This window comes from Bombina bombina, chromosome 1 (genome assembly GCF_027579735.1).
Source record: "Bombina bombina isolate aBomBom1 chromosome 1, aBomBom1.pri, whole genome shotgun sequence".
In the NCBI taxonomy this organism is placed as follows: Eukaryota; Metazoa; Chordata; class Amphibia; order Anura; family Bombinatoridae; genus Bombina; species Bombina bombina.
In genome coordinates, this window is record NC_069499.1 from 37,597,006 (window position 1) to 37,619,131 (window position 22,126).

General features: G+C 41.3%; 1 protein-coding gene across 1 annotated transcript in view; it reads right to left on the reverse strand.

Moving 5' to 3' along the window:
• LRRC9 (leucine rich repeat containing 9) overlaps positions 1-22,126 on the reverse strand; it is a 716,419-nt gene that overhangs the window by 631,117 nt on the left and 63,176 nt on the right. Inside the window, exons 9-10 of the mRNA XM_053705244.1 lie at positions 4,456-4,632; positions 3,452-3,560 (exon numbers count right to left, since the gene is read on the reverse strand). Coding sequence (XP_053561219.1) covers positions 3,452-3,560; positions 4,456-4,632 — 286 coding nt within the window. The remainder of the gene's footprint in view (positions 1-3,451; positions 3,561-4,455; positions 4,633-22,126) is intronic.

Sequence of the window (22,126 nt, forward strand, 5' to 3'; positions counted from 1 at the left end):
TCTTTTTTTTATCTGATCTATAGATAATCTGGAGAGGAGAAACTTGCCTCTGGGAGGAAAAGATTTGAAATCTATTTTGAATCCCTGGGAGACAATGTCCACCGCCCAGGGATCGGGTACATCTCTTATCCAAGAATACTTGGAAACACCAGCGAGTCAAACTAAGCGCTTAATTTAAAAAGTCAAAGCTTTATTTCAAAATATAAAACATGCTTAAAATCCAAAGGTTTCAATCACAGCTCATCCCTTAAGCTGTCTTACGCGTTTCGGCCCCCCTGGCCTTATTCATAGACATCTCTTATCCAAGCCTGGGAAAAAAGAGAGAGAGAGTCTGCCCCTACAAAATCCGCTCCCAGATCGGGGGCCAACCCTTCATGCTGACTTGGAATCAGTTGAAGGCTTTTAAGATTGCTTTCCCTTATTCCAGGACTGGTTGGGCTTCCAGGAAGGCTTGGCTTGATCTTGCTTGGAGGAAGGGGAGGAAGACTTGCCTTTAAAGTTATGAAAGCAACGAAAATTACTCTGATGTCCCTTCTGCTTATTCTATTTATCTTGAGAAAGAAAAGAACCCTTCCCTCCAGTAATATCTGAGATAATTTCCGCCAAACCAGGTCCAAACAAGGCCTTACCCTTGTAAGTAATAACCATGAGCTTAGATTTAGATGAAACATCCGCAGACCAGGACTTCAACTACAAGGCCCTGCGGGCTAGGACCGCAAAAACAGAAATGTTGGCTCCCAGTTTAAATAGCCTGTAGCGAAGCATCTGTAATGAAGGAATTGGCTTACTTGAGAGCCTTAATCTTGTCCTGGATCTCATCAAGAGGGGTATCTGTCTGAAGAGATTCAGACAACGCATCAAACCATTAAGCCACAGCGCTGGTAACAGTGGCGATACACACCGCAGGTTGCCATTGTAGACCCTGGTGGACATACAGCTTTTTTAGTAAAGCCTCCATTTTTTTATCTATTGGATCTTTAAAAGAACAACTATCCACTATGTGAATAGAAGTCGTCTTGGCCAAAGTGGAGATCGTTCCTTCTACCTTGAGAAACCGCCTGCTACGGCTCCTTAAAAGAATCCGCTAAAGGAAACCTCTTCTTAAAAATAGGAGATGGAGAAAAGGGAATACCAGGTCTTTCCCATTCTCAAGGAATAATCTACGCAGCGCGGTCAGGAACCGGAAAAACCTCCACCGCAAAGGCAACATCAAAGTATTTGTTCAATTTACTAGACTTTTTAGGATTGACTACGATAGTTGTTTCGGAGTCCTCCAAAGTAGCCAAAACCTCCTTAAGTAATAAGCGAAGGTGTTCTAGCTTAAATCTGAAGGATACCACTTCAGCATCAGAAGAAGGAATTACATTGTCTGAGTCTGAGATTTCCCAATCAGATGCTACCGACATGTCTTCTTCATCAGGCTTATGGGAAGGGACACTCTGGATAGCCAGAACTTGATAAGAAACCTTACTAACTGTTTCCTAAAATTTCCTTTTACGCCTTCCCTGCAACATGGGGAAAGCTGACAAGGCGTCAGATACCGCAAAGGGATACCTGGAAAGCAATGTCTTGTAGAGAAAATCCTACAGGATTGCAAGAGGAAACACATGGCAAAAGTTGGGACGCTTGAGGAGAAAGCTGCGGCATATCTGCAACAGTAGATACCTGAACAGCATTTGCCTGGGATAATGGTGGCTCATGGTCAAATATTTTATCACTATAACTTAAAGTTCGCTCAATGCATGAGAAACAAAAAGGAACTGGGGATTCCACCTGAGCATCAAAACATAACCGACAAGCATCAACTTTGCCTGGGATAATGGTTTGAAAAGCCTCTTGATCCATCTTATGTAATAAATAAGGATAAAGTGTATTGAAAATAAAAAATAAATGTGTACTGTGTCTTTAAATAGAAATGTGTGTTAGCGCAACAAACCAAATAGACCTCAGGCTACCTATACACAAAAAACAGCTTACAACAGTAATCTCCATGACCAAAAGTTAAAGTATAAAAACTACTATAACACACTGAGCCACCATAAATCACCTCACAGTCTCAATGCCCAAACTGCCTAAAATAAACCCCAAACATGAAGGTTTAATAAAGTCCCTTATTAAATAAGACAGCTTTTAGCTGTAACAAGTGGCAGCAATCTCCTTGCAAAAGAAAATTAAAATGGCACTTACCTGAAAGTGCTGTCCGGCAGCAGGACAGCTCACCTGGTTTGAGAGGGTGCAGCACCTCACATGGACATGTGAAGAGAGAACAACTGAATAAACCTACTCAGGTTTTCTAGTTAGGGCAGCAGATTCTTGAGAAAACGCAGTGAGGATTGTACCTCACAAGTTCTCAGGTGCTCAAAAGCCACCACTGCCCTACTGAAGAGACTGATGTGGACTAGGCTAGACCCCAGAAAAGAACAGAGTAACCTTACAGTGCTAAAAAAATAATAAAATCTTGATTGAAGAAAACTTCTCATCAGACACCTAAACTTCACCTCCTCCTTGCACTACAGGCAAAGACCATGACTGGGGGATTGTGGGTAGGGGAGTAATATTTAACATCTTTGCTGTGGTGCTTTTTGCCTCCTCCTGCTGGTCAGGAGTGATATACCCAACAGTAATTGATGATGATCCGTGGACTCACCGTGCCATTAGAAAGAAATAAAGCCTAATAAAATGCTTACCCTTTCTTTTTAAAAGAGTTTAAATGTTAGTCTCACACATACTACAGTGCCTGCTTCATGCCCCAGTGTAACCCATACAAGAGGATTATCTATGTCCCAATAAAAAAGCAGTGTCTTAATTTGTTAAGTGCATGGTCTCCCTAACTGGAAGAAAAAGCACTTACCTGCTCCGCTGTCCGGCATGTAGGCCGTTACAAGGTATGAGAAGACACAGTTCTTCACAGAGACCTTTGAAAAAGAAACAACAGAGTAGCTAACTCTGGCTTTCTAAACTAGGGCAGCAATTGTTAGGAAAACTTAGTAAGTACCTCTTTACAAGTTCCCAACTGCTTTAAAGCCACCACTACCCGACTGCAAGGAATGACGTGGAATACAGCTATACGCCAAAACTTGCTTGTAGATGAAATCAAAATTTTTCTTCAGACACTTAAACTTCACCTCCTCCACGCACCGAAGGCAAAGAGAATGACTGGGGGTTGTGGGGAAGGGAGTGATACTTAGCAGTTTAACTGTAGAGCTCTTTGCCTCCTCCTGCTGACCAGGAGTGATATTCCCAACAGTAATTACTCAAGCCATGGACTTACCATATCTTAGTAAAGAAATATGCTCTAGTTTAGAAATTCAGAAGTAATTAGCAATGTCACACACATAAAACCATTTCAATTTCAATTCTGCAGAATAATGAACACAGCAGATGCATGTAAAAAGTATAAAATTAAAACCTGTAAACATTTTTAGGAACTTGTTATTACACAAAAAGTTACCTGGGATCTTTCAGGAACCTTGAAACCATTTTGAAGAACTTCAAGAAGTTCTGCCTTTTGTAAAGGGAACTTTGGATCAAAAATGCAAAATAAATATTCCAACAACTTTCTGTAGCTGTAGAAAAATATTAAAACACAATAGAATAGTTAATCTAAGATAAGTCAATAGAACCTTGGGAAATGATTAGCTGGTACATGTCTTAATATTTACATCCGTCCTCCCCATAGAAAACCATTTATGAATGAAAAATAAGAACTCCTGGATAAGAAGTGTATGAAGTGTTAGGGAGAGAAAGTGAAAAGTTTTAAGGACTATTAGTGAAAAATTACGCGCTCATATTTGTTAGATAATTTTATGACTTTTGACCCTGCAAAACTATTTCTTAAACCGGTTCAAAAGGTTCCCAAGCAGAAATTTAAAGGGACTGTTATTTTTTCTCTACTTTAATGTGTTCCCAATGATCTCTATTTTATCTGCTAGAATGTAATATTTTTTTTTCAAACAGCTAATTTACTTTTTTGACTATTTTGTCATTCGGAATAGCTGGTTTTGCCTATAGTATACCCACCTATACTGAAAATTTCAGTAACTTAAGTACTGTTTAGAGAAAAACTAGAAGACTTAGATTAAATCCTCAGCTGCCAGGACCCAGTTAATGTTTTTTCCTATCTAATTTAAACTTATTTATTTTTTCTGTAGTGTAGTGTCCCCCCTCCCCACGATCATCATGTAGGGACCTCCCTCTCCTAATGCCCCCTTTTTCTGTAGTGTACGAGTGACCCATCCCTCCCTCTCTCTTCAAAACATATTTGCCGTAGTGTAGGGTGCTTTCTTCATACTATAGTACATGGGTATAGGCAATTCGTTTTCAGGTGTGCTAAGGTAGGCTGTTTGCATAATAGTTCGTTCACTATTGTGAATGTGCCAAAATATCATGCATTTTTAAAATGTGATATAAAAAAAAATTACAAACATCCCCACATACAAACACATTTTTACTTACTCAGAGGAAGACATGTCTTCATTATCCATGAATTGTTCCAATTTATCATCAAATTTTAATTTAAGGTCTCGATTATGAACTTTTATAATTCTATTTATTTTCACACCTGAAATCCCGTAAAGTTTAAAATTCCACACGCAATAACGTGCAAGGATCAGATCGTAGCATGTTTTAAACCTGTATAATAAAATAATAAATCAATTAATAAATCAAACTAATTATATATATATATATACACACACACTAGAGCTGCAACAACTAATCGTCATAATCGATAATAATAAATTATGAAAATAGTTGTCAACGAATCTCATAATCGATTAGTTGGTTTGCAATTAGTTGGTCTGTGCACAACACCAGCTGCTTCACTCCAATGAACTCCTGCATATGGTATTGTGTTTTATGGTTATGTCCTTAGCCTAAAGGACGTCTACAGACGTCTACTTTTCATTTTTTAAGGACAGTATACGTTTACAACTACCCCTGGCTTATGTGCAACCCAGATATAATAGTCATCATTTGGACTGTTTATATTAAATCTGGTGATTTGGAACTATGCTTGTCATGATATAGTGCCAAGCTTGTTATCTACACCTAGCCCCTAGATTGATGGGAGTTATTTAAATTGTGCACTATTATCTGTTTGCACAATTATTAGCGCATTGCTTCCTATTGCTGATTATATGTACTGCATAAATAAATGTGTAAGGCTTTGTCCTGTTATTGATATACAGTCCTTAGTGCTATTGATTTTTATTGTTTTTTTATATTTTTAATAAATTGTGATAATATGTACCAGATTCAACCTTTATAAGTATATATTCTTTATTTTTAGAGCGGACTAGATAATTCCCCTAACCTTGTAGCTGGTTATTTACCATTGCATATGTTAGAATGAAGTCAAGGGTTACTTTATTGAGAGGCCCCTTGCCAAGGTAGAAAACACTTAGCATTGGTGAAGAGCTAACAAAGATAAATATCCCACTTTGGTGAAATTGACGAAACCCTACTTATACACCTCAACAGCCTTTTCTCTGCTGCAGGAAATATAGCTGCAAACAGAGAACCAGCCTTAGCCAGAAGCATGTGAACATGTTGAGATTTTTGCATTTCAATGCAAAGTTTCTGAAAGAGTGAATAACAGAATGTTATTAACATTGAAAGTCTAACTCTTTCTAGTTCTACCTCTTTTCAAACAGTTTGTGGTTTTATTTTGTTTAATTATAAAACTGCGCTCTGCTGCTTAAAATTTTTAGAAACAGTTGTGTTAATGTAAAGTTTTAGTCTGAAGTTTATATTTGTAACACTCATTATGTGGATTTTATTTAAAATATAGAAAACTATTATTGATTCTCTTTTATCCGATTAGTCGATTAATCGAAAAAATAATCGGCCGATTAATCGATTATGAAAATAATCGTTAGTTGCAGCCCTAATATATACACAGCAATTCGTGGCAGGTGCACTGTCACAAACAGTTCAATTCCAATGCCAGGGTGCTAGAGTAAGGTTAAATGTACGAAAAACAGGAAACAGCACTCACTGGTCTTGACAAATACTGGATTTATTCAGTGACGTTTCGGGGAGCACACCCCTCCATCAGACCAAAGTATATACAGTGAATCAAATATTTTATACATTTACAGAAGACCTTCCCCCAGTGCAAAAAAACGCCAAAGCTGTTGCCTAGGCAACACCCCCAACATAAATAAACAACACCAAAGTCTACAACAAACTAATTACAATGCATCAAGTATGTGGCCAAATGGGATTATCTTTGCTATTGGCAACAACATCTGAACATCGTGGTAATAACATAACAAGTAATCGCATTCACATAGTATAAAAAGTGATCAGAAAACATCCTAATCCAGTGCATAATTCTCCTTAATCGTGTCTAGAACTGCACATGCAATATTAGTTAAGTGCTAAAATACAAAGTATTTCTACAGGAGACCGAATATTAATGCAATTGTGACAGCAACGGTGGATTTGCCTAATAGTACTATGTTAAATGCCAGCGGTACATAATCGTGGCACGCAAAATTAGGGCTATAGTCTCAACTATAACAACGTCAGGGAGTTATATAGTAGTTATCTATTATAGTACATATTAACAACTCTCACTGCTGGGTCAGCCCTACCCACTAAATAACAAGTTGGGCCGGGTTATGGTAGGAAAATTGACATATCTGCAACAGACTGACATCAAGGGAAATATACCGGTCCTACGGGTCTATTGTGAGAGACTCTATAACGAGAGTGACGTAACCACTCACAGTGGAGGAGCAGGATAGGGCTAGATAGACAAACCCATATGGGGCAAAAAAGGCAATAACCAGTAGCCTGCTTACGATGTGACAGAAATGTGAAGTACATCAAGAGGGGAAAAGGGCATACAAACAGGGAGAGAGCTCATCAAGTCCCGTACAGCATAAATCGTACATAACCCCAGTTAAATCACACTCTCAAAAGGCATAATACCGGTATCAACCAGATAATTAGATAAACGCAAAGTTAAAGTCAAGAGAGAGTAAACGAGGTAAAACCTTGCATAGTAACATACATAGTGAGATTTCTAATACCATCACATTCTGGTGTATACAGATTATCATCGGCAAACCATATTTAGTCAGCACCCCGACATAGTAACCATAATATACATTTAGGGCTTATAGCAAAAAAAATTAATAAAAAATTAAAAATATAAATATATTTAAATATATTAATTCATGTGTTGGGTACCCAGGGGGGAGAGAAGGAGCAACTGTGGTCCAAGCTGACATAACACAGCACATAGTCTACAATCAACGTGTGAGATCTATCAACCCAAACACAAAATAGCACAAAAAATAGCATAGTCCTGGTCAACAAGTGGAAACAGGATACAAAAAACAGGATATAAACAGCATACTATACTATATATATCTCATTGGTGAAATAGTAGCAAACCAAAAAAATAGCATAGTCCTGGTCAACAAGTGGCAACAGGATACAAACAGCATACTATAAGTCTCATTGGTGAAATAGTAGCAAACCAAAAGACAGTCTAAAAGCTGGTCATCAGTGTCTATGGGTGTACCTGTATCTCCAGGTGTCACAGGAAGCAGTGCCAGTCAATGCCCATGTTAAGGCCGTGGGGGTGGACAGTGTTCAGTTTATATATCCATTCCGCCTCTTTTCGAAGTAGTAGCTTACCTCGGTCACCACCACGGTTTAGTGGCGGGACGTGGTCAATCAACTTGAACCTCAAATCAGCCACGCTGTGGCCCATGTCCAGGAAGTGCCTTGCCACGGGTTGGTCACTCTTCTTATTATCTATAGCTGTACGTATGGCGCTCCTATGGTTTGCCATCCTCTTTTTGATTTCATCAGAGGTCTTTCCTATGTAAAAAAGGCCACAATTACAGTTTAACATGTACACTACGTATTTCGTTGTGCATGTGAGGTAGTGCTTGATCTTAAACACCTCATTTGTGTGTGGGTGTCGGAATTGGCTGCCTTGAAGCATCGAGTTGCAAGTAACGCAACTAGGACATTTGAATGATCCTCTTTTGGTTGAGGAGGTTCTTTGACTATAGCTGTTGATGGGATCCGTCCCCATTAGGATGTCTTTCAAGTTTCTCCCTCTTTTATAGCCAATTCTTGGTGGACCATATCCTTGATATGGTAATGTGGAATTGGATTCAACAATGTCCCACTTCTCTTTCAGAGTCCTACTCAATGCCCTTGTGTTAGGTGAATAGGTAGTGATAAAGTTCATTCTATTTTTAGGATCTTTATCGGAATGATTTGCCGTGATGTCCATTCTGGCTTTTCTAATCAGATGATTCTTGTAGCCTATGTTCCTGAATCTTTCTTCCATATCCTTTAGTTGAATATCCCTTCTGGTACTCGAGGAGTTATCCCGGATTACTCGCAAAAGTTGAGCTCTGATTAGCGATTTTGGATGGAAACTGGATGCGTGGAGTAGTGTATTACGGACGGTTTCTTTCTTGAACAGGGTAGTCCCTAAGCCTGTGGTTTCCTTGTAGATTCTGAGATCTAGAAAGTATACTTCCATGTAGCTTGACACTTCTTTTAGCTTCACCTGATCCCCCCCCAAAAAAAAAAAAATTGGGCTACGTGATGGATGACTACAAGGAGAAGAAGGTCTATAGATGGACCCTATAACCAGGAGAGAGATCTTACTACCGTCCCAGGAGACAGCGACGTATTAGAACAAACGGCCATCGCCAGTTAAACACTGTGGACACAAGCTCTGGGTCAGACTCCGATAATACTGATAATAGCCAAGAATTGGCTATAAAAAAGAGGGAGAAACTTGAAAGACATCCTAATGAGGACGGATCCCATCAACAGCTATAGCCAAAGAACCTCCTCAACCAAAAGAGGATCATTCAAATGTCCTAGTTGCGTTACATGCAACTCGATGCTTCAAGGCAGCCAATTCCGACACCCATACACAAATGAGATGTTTAAGATCAAGCACTATCTCACATGCACAACGAAATACGTAGTGTACATGTTAAACTGTAATTGTGGCCTTTTTTACATAGGAAAGACCTCTGATGATATCAAAAAGAGGATGGCAAACCATAGGAGCGCCATACGTACAGCTATAGATAATAAGAAGAGTGACCAACCCATGGCAAGGCACTTTCTGGACAACGTTCCTCCTCAATTAATTAATATTATAAAACATATATTATATAAATAATTAATTAATTAATTACCTTCTATTGTTCTAAAAACACTATTTGATACTTTAGAATATAAAAATATATATATATAAAAAATAAAAACAGAATTTATGCTTACCTGATAAATTACTTTCTCTTGTGGTGTATCCAGTCCACGGATTCATCCTTTACTTGTGGGATATTCTCCTTCCCAACAGGAAGTGGCAAAGAGAGCAGGAAGTGGCAAAGAGAGCTGTCCATATAGCTCCCCCTCTAGCTCCACCCCCCAGTCATTCGACCGAAGGTTAGGAAGAAAAAGGAGAAACCATAGGGTGCAGTGGTGACTGTAGTTTAAAAATAAAACCACCTGTCTTAAAATGACAGGGCGGGCCATGGACTGGATACACCACAAGAGAAAGTAATTTATCACGTAAGCATAAATTCTGTTTCCTCTTGTAAGGTGTATCCAGTCCACGGATTCATCCTTTACTTGTGGGATACCAATACCAAAGCTTTAGGACACGGATGAAGGGAGGGAACAAGACAGGTACCTTAAACGGAAGGCACCACTGCTTGTAAAACCTTTCTCCCAAAAATAGCCTCCGAAGAAGCAAAAGTATCGAATTTGTAAAATTTGGCAAAAGTATGCAGCGAAGACCAAGTTGCTGCCTTACAAATCTGTTCAACAGAAGCCTCATTTTTAAAAGCCCATGTGGAAGCCACTGCTCTGGTAGAATGAGCAGTAATTGTTTCAGGAGGCTGCTGGCCAGCAGTCTCATAGGCCAAATGGATGATGCTTTTCAGCCAAAAGGAAAGAGAGGTAGCGGTCGCCTTCTGACCTCTCCTCTTACCAGAATGGATAACAAACAAAGAAGTTGTTTGTCTGACATCCTTAGTTGCTTGTAAATAGAACTTTAAAGCACAAACCACATCAAGATTGTGTAACAGACGTTCCTTCTTCGACGAAGGATTAGGACACAGAGAAGGAACAACAATTTCCTGGTTAATATTCTTATTAGACACAACCTTAGGAAGAAAACCGGCTTTGGTACGCAAAACTACCTTATCTGCATGGAACAACAGGTAAGGTGAATCACACTGTAAAGCAGATAACTCTGAAACTCTTCGAGCAGAAGAGATAGCTACCAAAAACAAACCTTTCCAAGATAAAAGCTTAATATCTATGGAATGTAAAGGTTCAAACGGAACCCCTTGCAGAACTGAAAGAACTAAATTCAGACTCCATGGCGGAGTCACAGGTCTATAAACAGGCTTAATTCTGACTAAAGCCTGTCCTTAGTTGCTTGCTGAGCTACAGATGGCCGAGGAATGGAATGAAGAGCTCGGCAAGAAGTTAAGAGTTTTAACTTTCTGACCTCCGTCAGAAATATTTTCATTTCTACCGAGTCTATTAGGGTTCCTAGACAGGGAACTCTTGTGAGGGGGGAGAGAGAACTCTTTTTGATGTACACCTTCAACCCGTGAGACCTCAGAAAGGCCACTACAATTTCCGTGTGAGACTTGGCTCTTTGGAAAGTCGACGCCTAAATTAAGATGTCGTCTAGATAAGGCGCCACTGCTATGCCCCGCGGTCTTAGTACCGCCAGAAGGGACCCTAGCACCTTTGTGAAAATTCTGGGAGCAGTGGCCAACCCGAAAGGAAGAGCCACAAACTGATAATGCCTGTCCAGAAAGGCGAACCTGAGAAACTGGTGATGATCTTTGTGGATAGGAATGTGCAGATACGCATCCTTTAGATCCACGGTAGTCATATATTGACCCTCCTGGATCATTGGTAAGATTGTCCGAATGGTCTCCATCTTGAATGATGGGACTGAGGAATTTGTTTAGAATTTTGAGATCCAGGATTGGTCTGAAAGTTCCTTCTTTCTTGGGAACCACAAACAGGTTTGAGTAAAACCCCAGCCCTTGTTCCGCAATTGGAACTGGGTGGATCACTCCCATTGTATGTAGGTCTTCTACACAGCGTAAGAATGCCTCTTTCTTTGTCTGGTCTGTAGACAAACGAGAAATGTGGAACCTTCCCCTTGGAGGGGAGTCCTTGAATTCTAGAACATATCCCTGGGATACAATATCTAAGGCCCAGGGATCGTGTACGTCTCTTGCCCAGGCCTGAGCGAAGAGAGAGAGTCTGCCCCCTACTAGATCCGGTCCCGGATGTGGGGCTACCCCATCATGCTGTCTTGGAGGCAGCTGCAGGCTTCTTGGCCTGTTTACCCTTGTTCCAGCCCTGGTAAGGTTTCCAGGCTGGCCTGGGTTGTGAAGCGTTACCCTCTTGCTTTGTAGTAGGGGAGGATGAAGCGAGGACGCTCCTGAAATTCCGAAAGGAACGAAAATGATTTTGTTTGTTCTTTATCTTAAAGGACTTGTCCTGAGGGAGAGCATGGCCTTTTCCCCCCAGTGATTTCTGAAATAATCTCTTTCAATTCAGACCCGAAGAGGGTCTTTCCTTTGAAAGGGATGTTCAATAGTTTGGATTTTGACGACACATCGGCCGACCAGGACTTTAGCCATAGCGCCTAACACCACATTCACTTTACCCTTCCGATTGCTTAGAGCCGGCAAAGAGAATGACTGGGGGGTGGAGCTAGAGGGGGAGCTATATGGACAGCTCTGCTGTGTGCTCTCTTTGCCACTTCCTGTTGGGAAGGAGAATATCCCACAAGTAAAGGATGAATCCATGGACTGGATACACCTTACAAGAGAAATAACTACATACAGTTCCATATTTTATAAAATTTCATAAAATTTCAGTACTTCTAAAAATCTAGACCTATACACCAATTAATAATAATAACTATTAAAACACCTTCTAATCCCTAATCAGAATGATGAAAAAACTTTTACATCTAAAAGATTCTGTCTAAGTGATAAATGCTGCCACATCTAGATCAACATTTAGACCATTAGGCGCGAGAGTCCCTAACTTATATATCCAAAATGTCTCTCTACGCCTAAGGTCTAAAAGTCTATTACCACCTCTAGAATTAGGTTTAACCACTTCAATACCCTTCACAGTCAGGCATTTTGGATCACATGCATGGCTTTGAGAGCAGTGGATTGGTACACTATGTTTTAATATAGGCTTCTTTATGTTGTAAACATGTTCATTGTATCTTTTTGATAGGCATCTCTTCGTACGACCTACATACTTCAGTCCACAGCTACACTCTAATAAATAAACTACATAGGTACTCTTACAGGTAATAAATTGTTTAACCCTAAACTCTTGTCCTGTTACTGATCTAAAGATAGATCTCTCTTTATCAATGCATTTACACATAGGACATCTTGCTTTATGACACCTATATGTGCCCTTCAAACTCAAAAAGTTTTCATTAATATTACATTGTATTGGTTTACTCTCTTTTAGCTTACTGGGGGCAAGCAAATTCTTTAAACTAGTATTCTTCCTATACACTACCTTCGGATTTATATCGAGACCTTCTTTTAATAGGGGGTCTCCCTTTAATATTGGCCAATATTTATGCAATATTTATTTCACATTCATAATACCCTCACCATATGTAGTGATAAATTTAACAGTCTGTTTTTCTTCTTTGCAAGATTTTTCTTTTTGTTTACTTAATAATGTTTCCCTGTCTAAATTTTCAACTTCATCCATAATATATGTGAGATGTTCCCCATTATGGGCTTTACAAATTAATTTTTCTTTTAAAACCTCTTCTTCAGTATGGTAGTTGCTTATTCTAGAACAATTTCTTTTTAACCTTACAAAAAGCGCCCAGCAGGGGGCGAGAAACACGTTGAGGCCGTGATCCTGAGAGCCCTGTGAGTCAGTGTTTGTAGATGGAGTGTCAAACAGAATCAGCTGTTGTCGGGTGCTGACGTCACACGCCGACCGGGTACATCGCTGTTCACTTCCCAAGCGTGTACTCACCACAGGATAGCTCGAGTCTGATATTTTAAAGATACCTTTATGTGATTTTAACCACGCCAGATATTGTGAGTATTTGCCATACTTGATGTAAATAAAGAGTGCTTATTTCATACAATATTGCACTATTGGAGTCCTTCTTTCTTTAACAGACTGCGCTGTTTTTTTGGGACAAAAGTACTATGATAGATAACAACTATATGACTCACTGACGTTGTTATAGTTGAGACTATAGCCCTCATTTTGCGTGCCACGATTATGTACCGCTGTCATTTAACATAGTACTATTAGGCAAATCCACTGTTGCTGTCACAATTGCATTAATATACAGTCTCCTGCAGAAATACTTTGTATTTTAGCACTTAGCTAATATTGCATGCGCAGTTCTAGACACGATTAAGGAGAATTATGCACTGGATTAGGATGTTTTCTGATCAGTTTTGATACTATGTGAATGCGATTGTTACTTATTACGTTATTACCACGATGTTCAGATGTTGTTGTCAATAGCAAAGATAATCCCATTTGGCCACATACTTATACTTGATGCATTGTAATTAGTTTGTTGTAGACTTTGGTGTTGTTTATTTATGTTGGGGGTGTTGTCTAGGCAACAGCTTTGGCGTTTTTTGCACTGGGGGAGGGTCTTCTGTAAATGTATGATTCACTTTATATACTTTGGTCTGATGAAGGGGTGTGCTCCCCGAAACGTTACTGAATAAATCCAGTATTTGTCAAGACCACTGAGTGCCATTTCCTGTTTTTCGTATGTATGTATATATATATATATATATATATATATATATATAAATAAATATATATATATATATATATATATATATATATATATATATATATATATACACACACACACACACATTCAAATGTTCTGCACATAGAAGAATATATTCTATTTATTCATAAATACATATATATATATATATATATATATATATATCTTATGGCATTTTGGTACAATATACAGGTATATCTATACATACATATAGCGTAGCAGAAAACAAAATTTATGCTTACGTGATAAATGTATTTATTTTTTGACACAGTGAGTCCACGGATCATCATCAATTACTGTTGGGAATATCACTCCTGGCCAGCAGGAGGAGGCAAAGAGCACCACAGCAAAGCTGTTAGATATCACTCCCCTAACCACAATCCCCCAGTCATTCGACCAAAGGGAAAGGATAGAAAGGAAGTAACACAAGGTGCAAAGGTGCCTGAGGATTTATATAAAAATAAACTGTCTGAATACAGGGCGGGCCGTGGACTCACCGTGTCAAGTAAGAAATAAATTTATCAGGTAAGCATAAATTTTGTTTTCTTTCTAATGACACGGTGAGTCCATGGATCATCATCAATTACTGTCGGGAAACAATACCCAAGCCAGAGGACACAGAAGTTAAGGGAGGGACAAGACAGAAACCTAAACAGAAGGCACCACTGCTTGAAGAACCTTTCTCTCAAAAGAAGCCTCAGCCGAGGCCAAAATATCAAATTTATAACATTTGGAAAAAGTGAGCAAAGATGAACAAGTTGCAGCCTTGCAAATCTGTTTCACAGAAGCTTCATTTTTTAAGGCCTAGGAAGAAGAAACAGCCCTTGTGGAATGAGCTGTTATTTTCTCAGGAGGTTGCTGTCCAGCAGCCTCATATGCCACGCGAATAAAACTCTTCAGCCAAAGGGAAAGTGAAGAAGCTGTAGCATTCTGACCCTTGCGTTTCCATGAAAAGCAAACAAACAATGCAGAAGACTGACGAAAGTCTTTCGTTGCCTGCAAATAAAATGTTAGCGCTTGCACAACATGCAGATTATGCAACAAGCGTTCTTTGTGAGAAGAAGAATTAGGACTCAAAGAAGGCACAACACTTTCCTGATTAATATTCTTGACTGAAACAACCTTGGGCAGGAAACCAGTACGCAATACGCAGAACCACCTAATCAGAGTGAAATATAAGATAAGGGGAATCACACTGTAAAACAGTGAGTTCAGAAACTCTCCGAGCAGAGGAAATGGCAACAAGAAACAAAACTTTCCAAGATAACATCTTAATATCTAAAGAATGTATAGGCTCAAACGTAGCCTGTTGTAACGCTTTAAGAACACGGTTAAGACTCCATGGAGGAGTAACAGGTTTATACACAGGCCGAGTTCTAACCAAGGCCTGAAAACGATTGCTTGTCTGGCACATCCGCCAAGCGCTTATGTAACAAAATAGACAATGCCGAAATCTGACCATTTAGAGTACTTTCCGACAAACCCTTATCCAGACCATCCTGAAAAAAGAACAAAATCCTAGGAATCCTTACTCTACTCCAAAAGTATTCTTTGGATTCACACCAAGTATTTACGCCAGATCTTATGGTAAATCCTGCAAGTCACAGGCTTACGAGCCTGAATCAAGGTCTCAATTACCGACTCCATCCACGCTTAGATAAACAAAATTTGGATGAAGGAAGGGACCCTGAAGTAGAAGGTCCTTCCTCAGAGGCAGTCTCCAAGGTGGAAAGGATGACATTTCCACTAGGTCTGCATACCAAATCCTGCGAGGCCACGCCGGGGCTATGAGAATTACAGACGCCCTCTCCTGCTTGATTCGAGCAATGACTCTTGGAAGGAGAGCGAACGGAGGAAACAGGTATGCTAGGCTGAAGTTCCAAGGAACTGCCAGAGAATCGATCAGAAATGCCTGCGGATCTCTTGACCTCGAGGCGTATCTCGGAAGTTTGACATTATGACGAGAAGCCATGAGATCCAATTCCGGTTGCCCCCACTTGAAGGTCAAGCTGGAAAATACATCCGAATGAAGTGCCCGGGATGAAAAGTCTGTCTGCTCAGAAAATCCGCTTTCCAGTTGTCCACTCCTGGGATTTGGATCGCAAAAAGACAGCAGTTGTGGGTCTCCGCCACACTAAATAATTCGGGCCACCTCTGTCATGGCCAAGGAACTCTGAGTTTCCCCCTGGTGGTTGATGTAGGCCACCGAGGTTATGTTGTCCGATTGGAATCTAATAAACTGGGCTAAGGCTAAATGAGGCCAGGCCAGAAGAGCATTGAAGATTGCTCTCAGCTCCAAGATGTTTATGGGCAGGACTGACTCCTCCTGGGTTCATAAGCACTGAGCCTTCAACGAGCCCCATACTGCTCCCCAACCGAGAAGGCTGGCATCTGTGGTTACAATCTCCCAGGAGGGTCTGCGGAAGCAAGAACCCTGGGAAATATGATCCGGAGAAAGACACCACGGTAGAGTGTCTATTGACGCCTGATCTAGATATAAACGTGGAGACAGGTTCGTATAGTCCCCGTTCCATTGTCTGAGCATGCATAACTGCAGGGGTCTGAGATGGAACCGAGCAAACGGAATGATGTCCATGGAAGCCACAATCAGACCGATTACCTCCATACATTAAGCCACTGACAGCCGTGGAGAGGACTGAAGGGCAAGACAAGTGTCGAAAATCTTTCTTTTTCTGACCTCTGTCTCCATTAATAGGGAGTCTATTATGGTCCCCAAAAATACGACCCTTGTAGCTGGAACCAGAGAACTTTTTTCCCGATTCACTTTCCATCCGTGGGATCAAAGAAAAGACAACAAGATCTCCGTATGAGATTCTCTTTGTTGAAAAGATGGCGCCTGAACCAGAATGTCATCCAGATAAGGTGCCACTGCAATGCCCCGAGATCGAAGCACAGCTAAAAGAGCCCCCAGAACCTTTGAAAAAATTCTGGGAGCTGTGGCAAGGCCGAATGGAAGGGCTACAAACTGGAAATAATTGTCCAAAAAGACGAATCTCAGAAGCTTGTGATGGTCCCTGTGAATGCGAACATGAAGGTATGCATCCTTTAGGTCTATGGTTGTCATGAACTGACCCTCTTGTACCAAGGGAAGAATGGAGCGTATAGTCTCCATCTTGAAGGATGGCACTCTGAGAAACTTCTTTAAACATTTTAAATCTAGGATTGGTCGAAAAGTTCCCTCCTTTTTGGGAACTACGAACAGATCTGAGTAAAATCCCAGACCCCTTTCATGAAAGGGACCTGGAACTATTACCCCCAGGGCGGCAAGGTCCTTGACACAATGTAAGAACGCCTCTCTTTTTATCTGGTCTACAGATAATCTGGAGAGGAGAAACCTGCCTCTGGGAGGAAAAGATTTGAAGTCTATTTTGTATCCCTGGGAGACAATGTCCACCGCCCAAGGTCCCGGTACATCTCTTATCCAAGCCTGGGAAAAAAGAGAGAGAGTCTGCCCCCTACAAGATCCTCTCCCAGATCGGGGGCCAACCCTTCATGCTGATTTGGAATCAGCTGAAGGCTTTTTAGATTGTTTTCCCTTATTCCATGACTGGTTGGGCTTCCAGGAAGGCTTGGCTTGATCTTGCTTGGAGGAAGGGGAGGAAGACTTGCCTTTAAAGTTGCTTATTCTTTTTATCTTGAGGAAGAAAAGAATCCTTCCCTCCAGTAATATCTGAGATAATTTCCCCAAACAAGGTCCAAACAAGGTCTTATCCTTGTAAGGAATAGACATGAGTCTAGATTTAGATGAAACATCCGCAGACCCTGCGGGCTAGGACCGCAAAAACAGAAATTTAGGCTCCCAGTTTAATAACCTGTAAGGAAGCATCGTAATGAAGGAATTGGCTAACTTGAGAGCCTTAATCCTGTCCTGGATCTCCTCAAGAGAGGTATCCGTTTGAAGAGATTCAGATAACGCATCAAACCAGTAAGCCGCATCGCTGGTAACAGCGGCGACACACACCGCAGGTTGCCATTGTAGTCCCTGGTGGATGGTGGACATACATCTTTTTTAGTAACGCCTCCAAATTTTATCCATTGGATCTTTAAAAGAAAAACTATCCTCTATGGGAATTGTAGTCCTCTTGGCCAAAGTGGAGATCGCTCCTTCTACCTTAGGAACCGTCTGCCACAACTCCTTAACAGAATCCGCTATAGGAAACATCTTCTTAAAAATAGGAGATGGAGAAAACATAATTTATGCTTACCTGATAAATTCCTTTCTTCTGTAGTGTGATCAGTCCACGGGTCATCATTACTTGTGGGATATTAACTGCTCCCCTACAGGAAGTGCAAGAGGATTCACCCAGCAGAGTTGCTATATAGCTCCTCCCCTCTACGTCACCTCCAGTCATTCGACCAAGGACCAACGAGAAAGGAGAAGCCAAGGGTGTAGTGGTGACTGGAGTATAATTTAAAAAATATTTACCTGCCTTAAAAAACAGGGCGGGCCGTGGACTGATCACACTACAGAAGAAAGGAATTTATCAGGTAAGCATAAATTATGTTTTCTTCTGTTAAGTGTGATCAGTCCACGGGTCATCATTACTTCTGGGATACCAATACCAAAGCAAAAGTACACGGATGACGGGAGGGATAGGCAGGCTCTTTATACAGAAGGAACCACTGCCTGAAGAACCTTTCTCCCAAAAATAGCCTCCGAGGAAGCAAAAGTGTCAAATTTGTAAAATTTGGAAAGTATGAAGCGAAGACCAAGTTGCAGCCTTGCAAATCTGTTCAACAGAGGCCTCATTCTTAAAGGCCCAAGTGGAAGCCACAGCTCTAGTGGAATGAGCTGTAATTCTTTCAGGAGGCTGCTGTCCAGCAGTCTCATAAGCTAAACGAATTATGCTACGAAGCCAAAAAGAGAGAGAGGTAGCAGAAGCTTTTTGACCTCTCCTCTGACCAGAGTAAACGACAAACAGGGAAGACGTTTGTCGAAAATCTTTAGTTGCCTGTAAATAAAATGTAAGGGCACGAACTACATCCAGATTGTGCAAAAGACGTTCCTTCCTCGAAGAAGGATTTGGGCACAAGGATGGAACAACAATCTCCTGATTGATATTCCTGTTAGTGACTACCTTAGGTAAGAACCCAGGCTTAGTACGCAGAACTACCTTATCCGAGTGAAAAATCAAATAAGGAGAATCACAATGTAAGGCTGATAACTCAGAGACTCTTCGAGCCGAGGAAATAGCCATTAAAAATAGAACTTTCCAAGATAACAACTTTATATCAATGGAATGAAGGGGTTCAAACGGAACACCCTGTAAAACGTTAAGAACAAGGTTTAAACTCCATGGTGGAGCCACAGCTTTAAACACAGGTTTAATCCTGGCCAAAGCCTGACAAAAAGCCTGAACGTCTGGAACTTCTGACAGACGCTTGTGTAACAGAATGGACAGAGCTGAGATCTGTCCCTTTAAGGAACTAGCGGATAACCCCTTTTCTAAACCTTCTTGTAGAAAAGACAATATCCTAGGAATCCTAACCTTACTCCAAGAGTAACCTTTGGATTCGCACCAATATAGGTATTTACGCCATATTTTATGGTAAATCTTTCTGGTGACAGGCTTCCTAGCCTGTATTAAGGTATCAATAACTGACTCAGAAAAACCACGCTTTGATAAGATCAAGCGTTCAATTTCCAAGCAGTCAGCTTCAGAGAAGTTAGATTTTGATGTTTGAAAGGACCCTGAATCAGAAGGTCCTGTTTCAGAGGTAACGACCAAGGTGGACAGAATGACATGTCCACCAGATCTGTATACCAAGTCCTGCGTGGCCATGCAGGCGCTATTAGAATCACTGATGCTTTCTCCTGTTTGATTCTGGCAATCAATCGAGGAAGCATCGGGAAAGGTGGAAACACATAAGCCATCCTGAAGGTCCATGGTGCTGTCAAGGCATCTATCAGGACCGCTCCCGGATCCCTGGATCTGGACCCGTAGCGCGGAAGCTTGGCGTTCTGTCGAGACGCCATGAGATCTATCTCTGGTTTGCCCCAACGTGGAAGTATTTGGGCAAAGACCTCTGGATGAAGTTCCCACTCCCCCGGATGAAAAGTCTGACGACTTAAGAAATCCGCCTCCCAGTTCTCCACTCCCGGGATGTGGATTGCAGACAGGTGGCAAGAGTGAGACTCTGCCCAGCGAATTATCTTCGATACTTCCATCATTGCTAGGGAGCTTCTTGTCCCTCCCTGATGGTTGATATAAGCTACAGTCGTGATGTTGTCCGACTGGAACCTGATGAACCCCCGAGTTGCTAACTGGGGCCAAGCCAGAAGAGCATTGAGGACTGCTCTCAATTCCAGAATGTTTATTGGAAGAAGACTCTCCTCCTGATTCCATAGTCCCTGAGCCTTCAGAGAATTCCAGACAGCGCCCCAACCTAGTAGGCTGGCGTCTGTTGTTACAATTGACCAGTCTGGCCTGCTGAATGGCATTCCCCTGGACAGATGTGGCCGATAAAGCCACCATAGAAGAGAATTTCTGGTCTCTTGAATGGAATGAAGGACACGGCATGCATTTTGAAGTTTTGTTAACCTGTCCTCTGTCAGGTAAATCTTCATTTCTACAGAATCTATCAGAGTCCCCAGGAAGGGAACTCTTGTGAGTGGAAAGAGAGAACTTTTCTCTTCGTTCACTTTCCATCCATGCGACCTTAGAAATGCCAGTACTATCTCTGTATGAGATTTGGCAGTTTGAAAGCTTGAAGCTTGTATCAGTATGTCGTCTAAGTACGGAGCTACTGAAATTCCTCGCGGTCTTAGTACCGCCAGAAGAGTGCCCAGAACCTTTGTGAAGATTCTTGGAGCCGTAGCCAGTCCGAATGGAAGAGCTACAAACTGGTAATGCCTGTCTAAAAAGGCAAACCTTAGATACCGGTAATGACTTCTGTGAATCGGTATGTGAAGGTAAGCATCCTTTAAATCCACTGTGGTCAAGTACTGACCCTCTTGGATCATGGGCAAAATTGTTCGAATAGTTTCCATCTTGAACGATGGAACTCTTAGGAATTTGTTTAGGATCTTTAAATCCAAGATTGGCCTGAAGGTTCCCTCTTTTTGGGAACTACAAACAGATTTGAGTAAAACCCTTGTCCTTGTTCCAACCGCGGAACTGGATGGATCACTCCCATTAATAAAAGATCTTGTACGCAGCGTAGAAACGCTTCCTTCTTTGTTAGGTTTGTTGACAACCTTGACAGATGAAATCTCCCTCTTGGGGGAGAGGATTTGAAGTCCAGAAGGTATCCCTGAGATATGATCTCTAACGCCCAGGGATCCTGAACATCTCTTGCCCAAGCCTGGGCGAAGAGGGAAAGTCTGCCCCCCACTAGATCCGGTCCCGGATCGGGGGCCCTCAATTCATGCTGTCTTAGGGGCAGCAGCAGGTTTTCTGGCCTGTTTGCCCCTGTTCCAGGACTGGTTAGGTTTCCAGCCTTGTCTGTAGCGAGCAACAGCTCCTTCCTGTTTTGGTGCAGAGGAAGTTGATGCTGCTCCTGCTTTGAAATTACGAAAGGAACGAAAATTGGACTGTCTAGCCTTGGCTTTGGCCTTGTCCTGAGGCAGGGCATGACCTTTACCTCCTGTAATGTCATCAATAATCTCTTTCAAGCCGGGCCCGAATAAGGTCTGCCCTTTGAAAGGAATATTAAGCAATTTAGATTTAGACGTAACATCAGCTGACCAGGATTTTAGCCACAGAGCTCTGCGTGCCTGAATGGCGAATCCTGAATTTTTAGCCGCAAGTTTAGTTAAATGTACTACGGCATCTGAAATAAATGAATTAGCTAACTTAAGGAATTTAAGTTTGTGTGTGATGTCATCTAGTGTGGATGATTGAAGTGTCTCTTCCAGAGACTCAAACCAAAATGCTGCTGCAGCCGTGACAGGCGCAATACATGCAAGAGGTTGCAATATAAACCCTTGTTGAACAAACATTTTCTTAAGGTAACCCTCTAATTTTTTATCCATTGGATCTGAAAAAGCACAGCTATCCTCCACTGGGATAGTGGTACGCTTAGCTAAAGTAGAAACTGCTCCCTCCACCTTAGGGACCATTTGCCATAAGTCCCGTGTGGCGGCGTCTATTGGAAACATTTTTCTGAATATAGGAGGGGGTGAGAAAGGCACACCGGGTCTATCCCACTCCTTAGTAACAATGTCAGTAAGTCTCTTAGGTATAGGAAAAACGTCAGTACTCGTCGGTACCGCAAAATATTTATCCAACCTACACATTTTTTCTGGGATTGCAA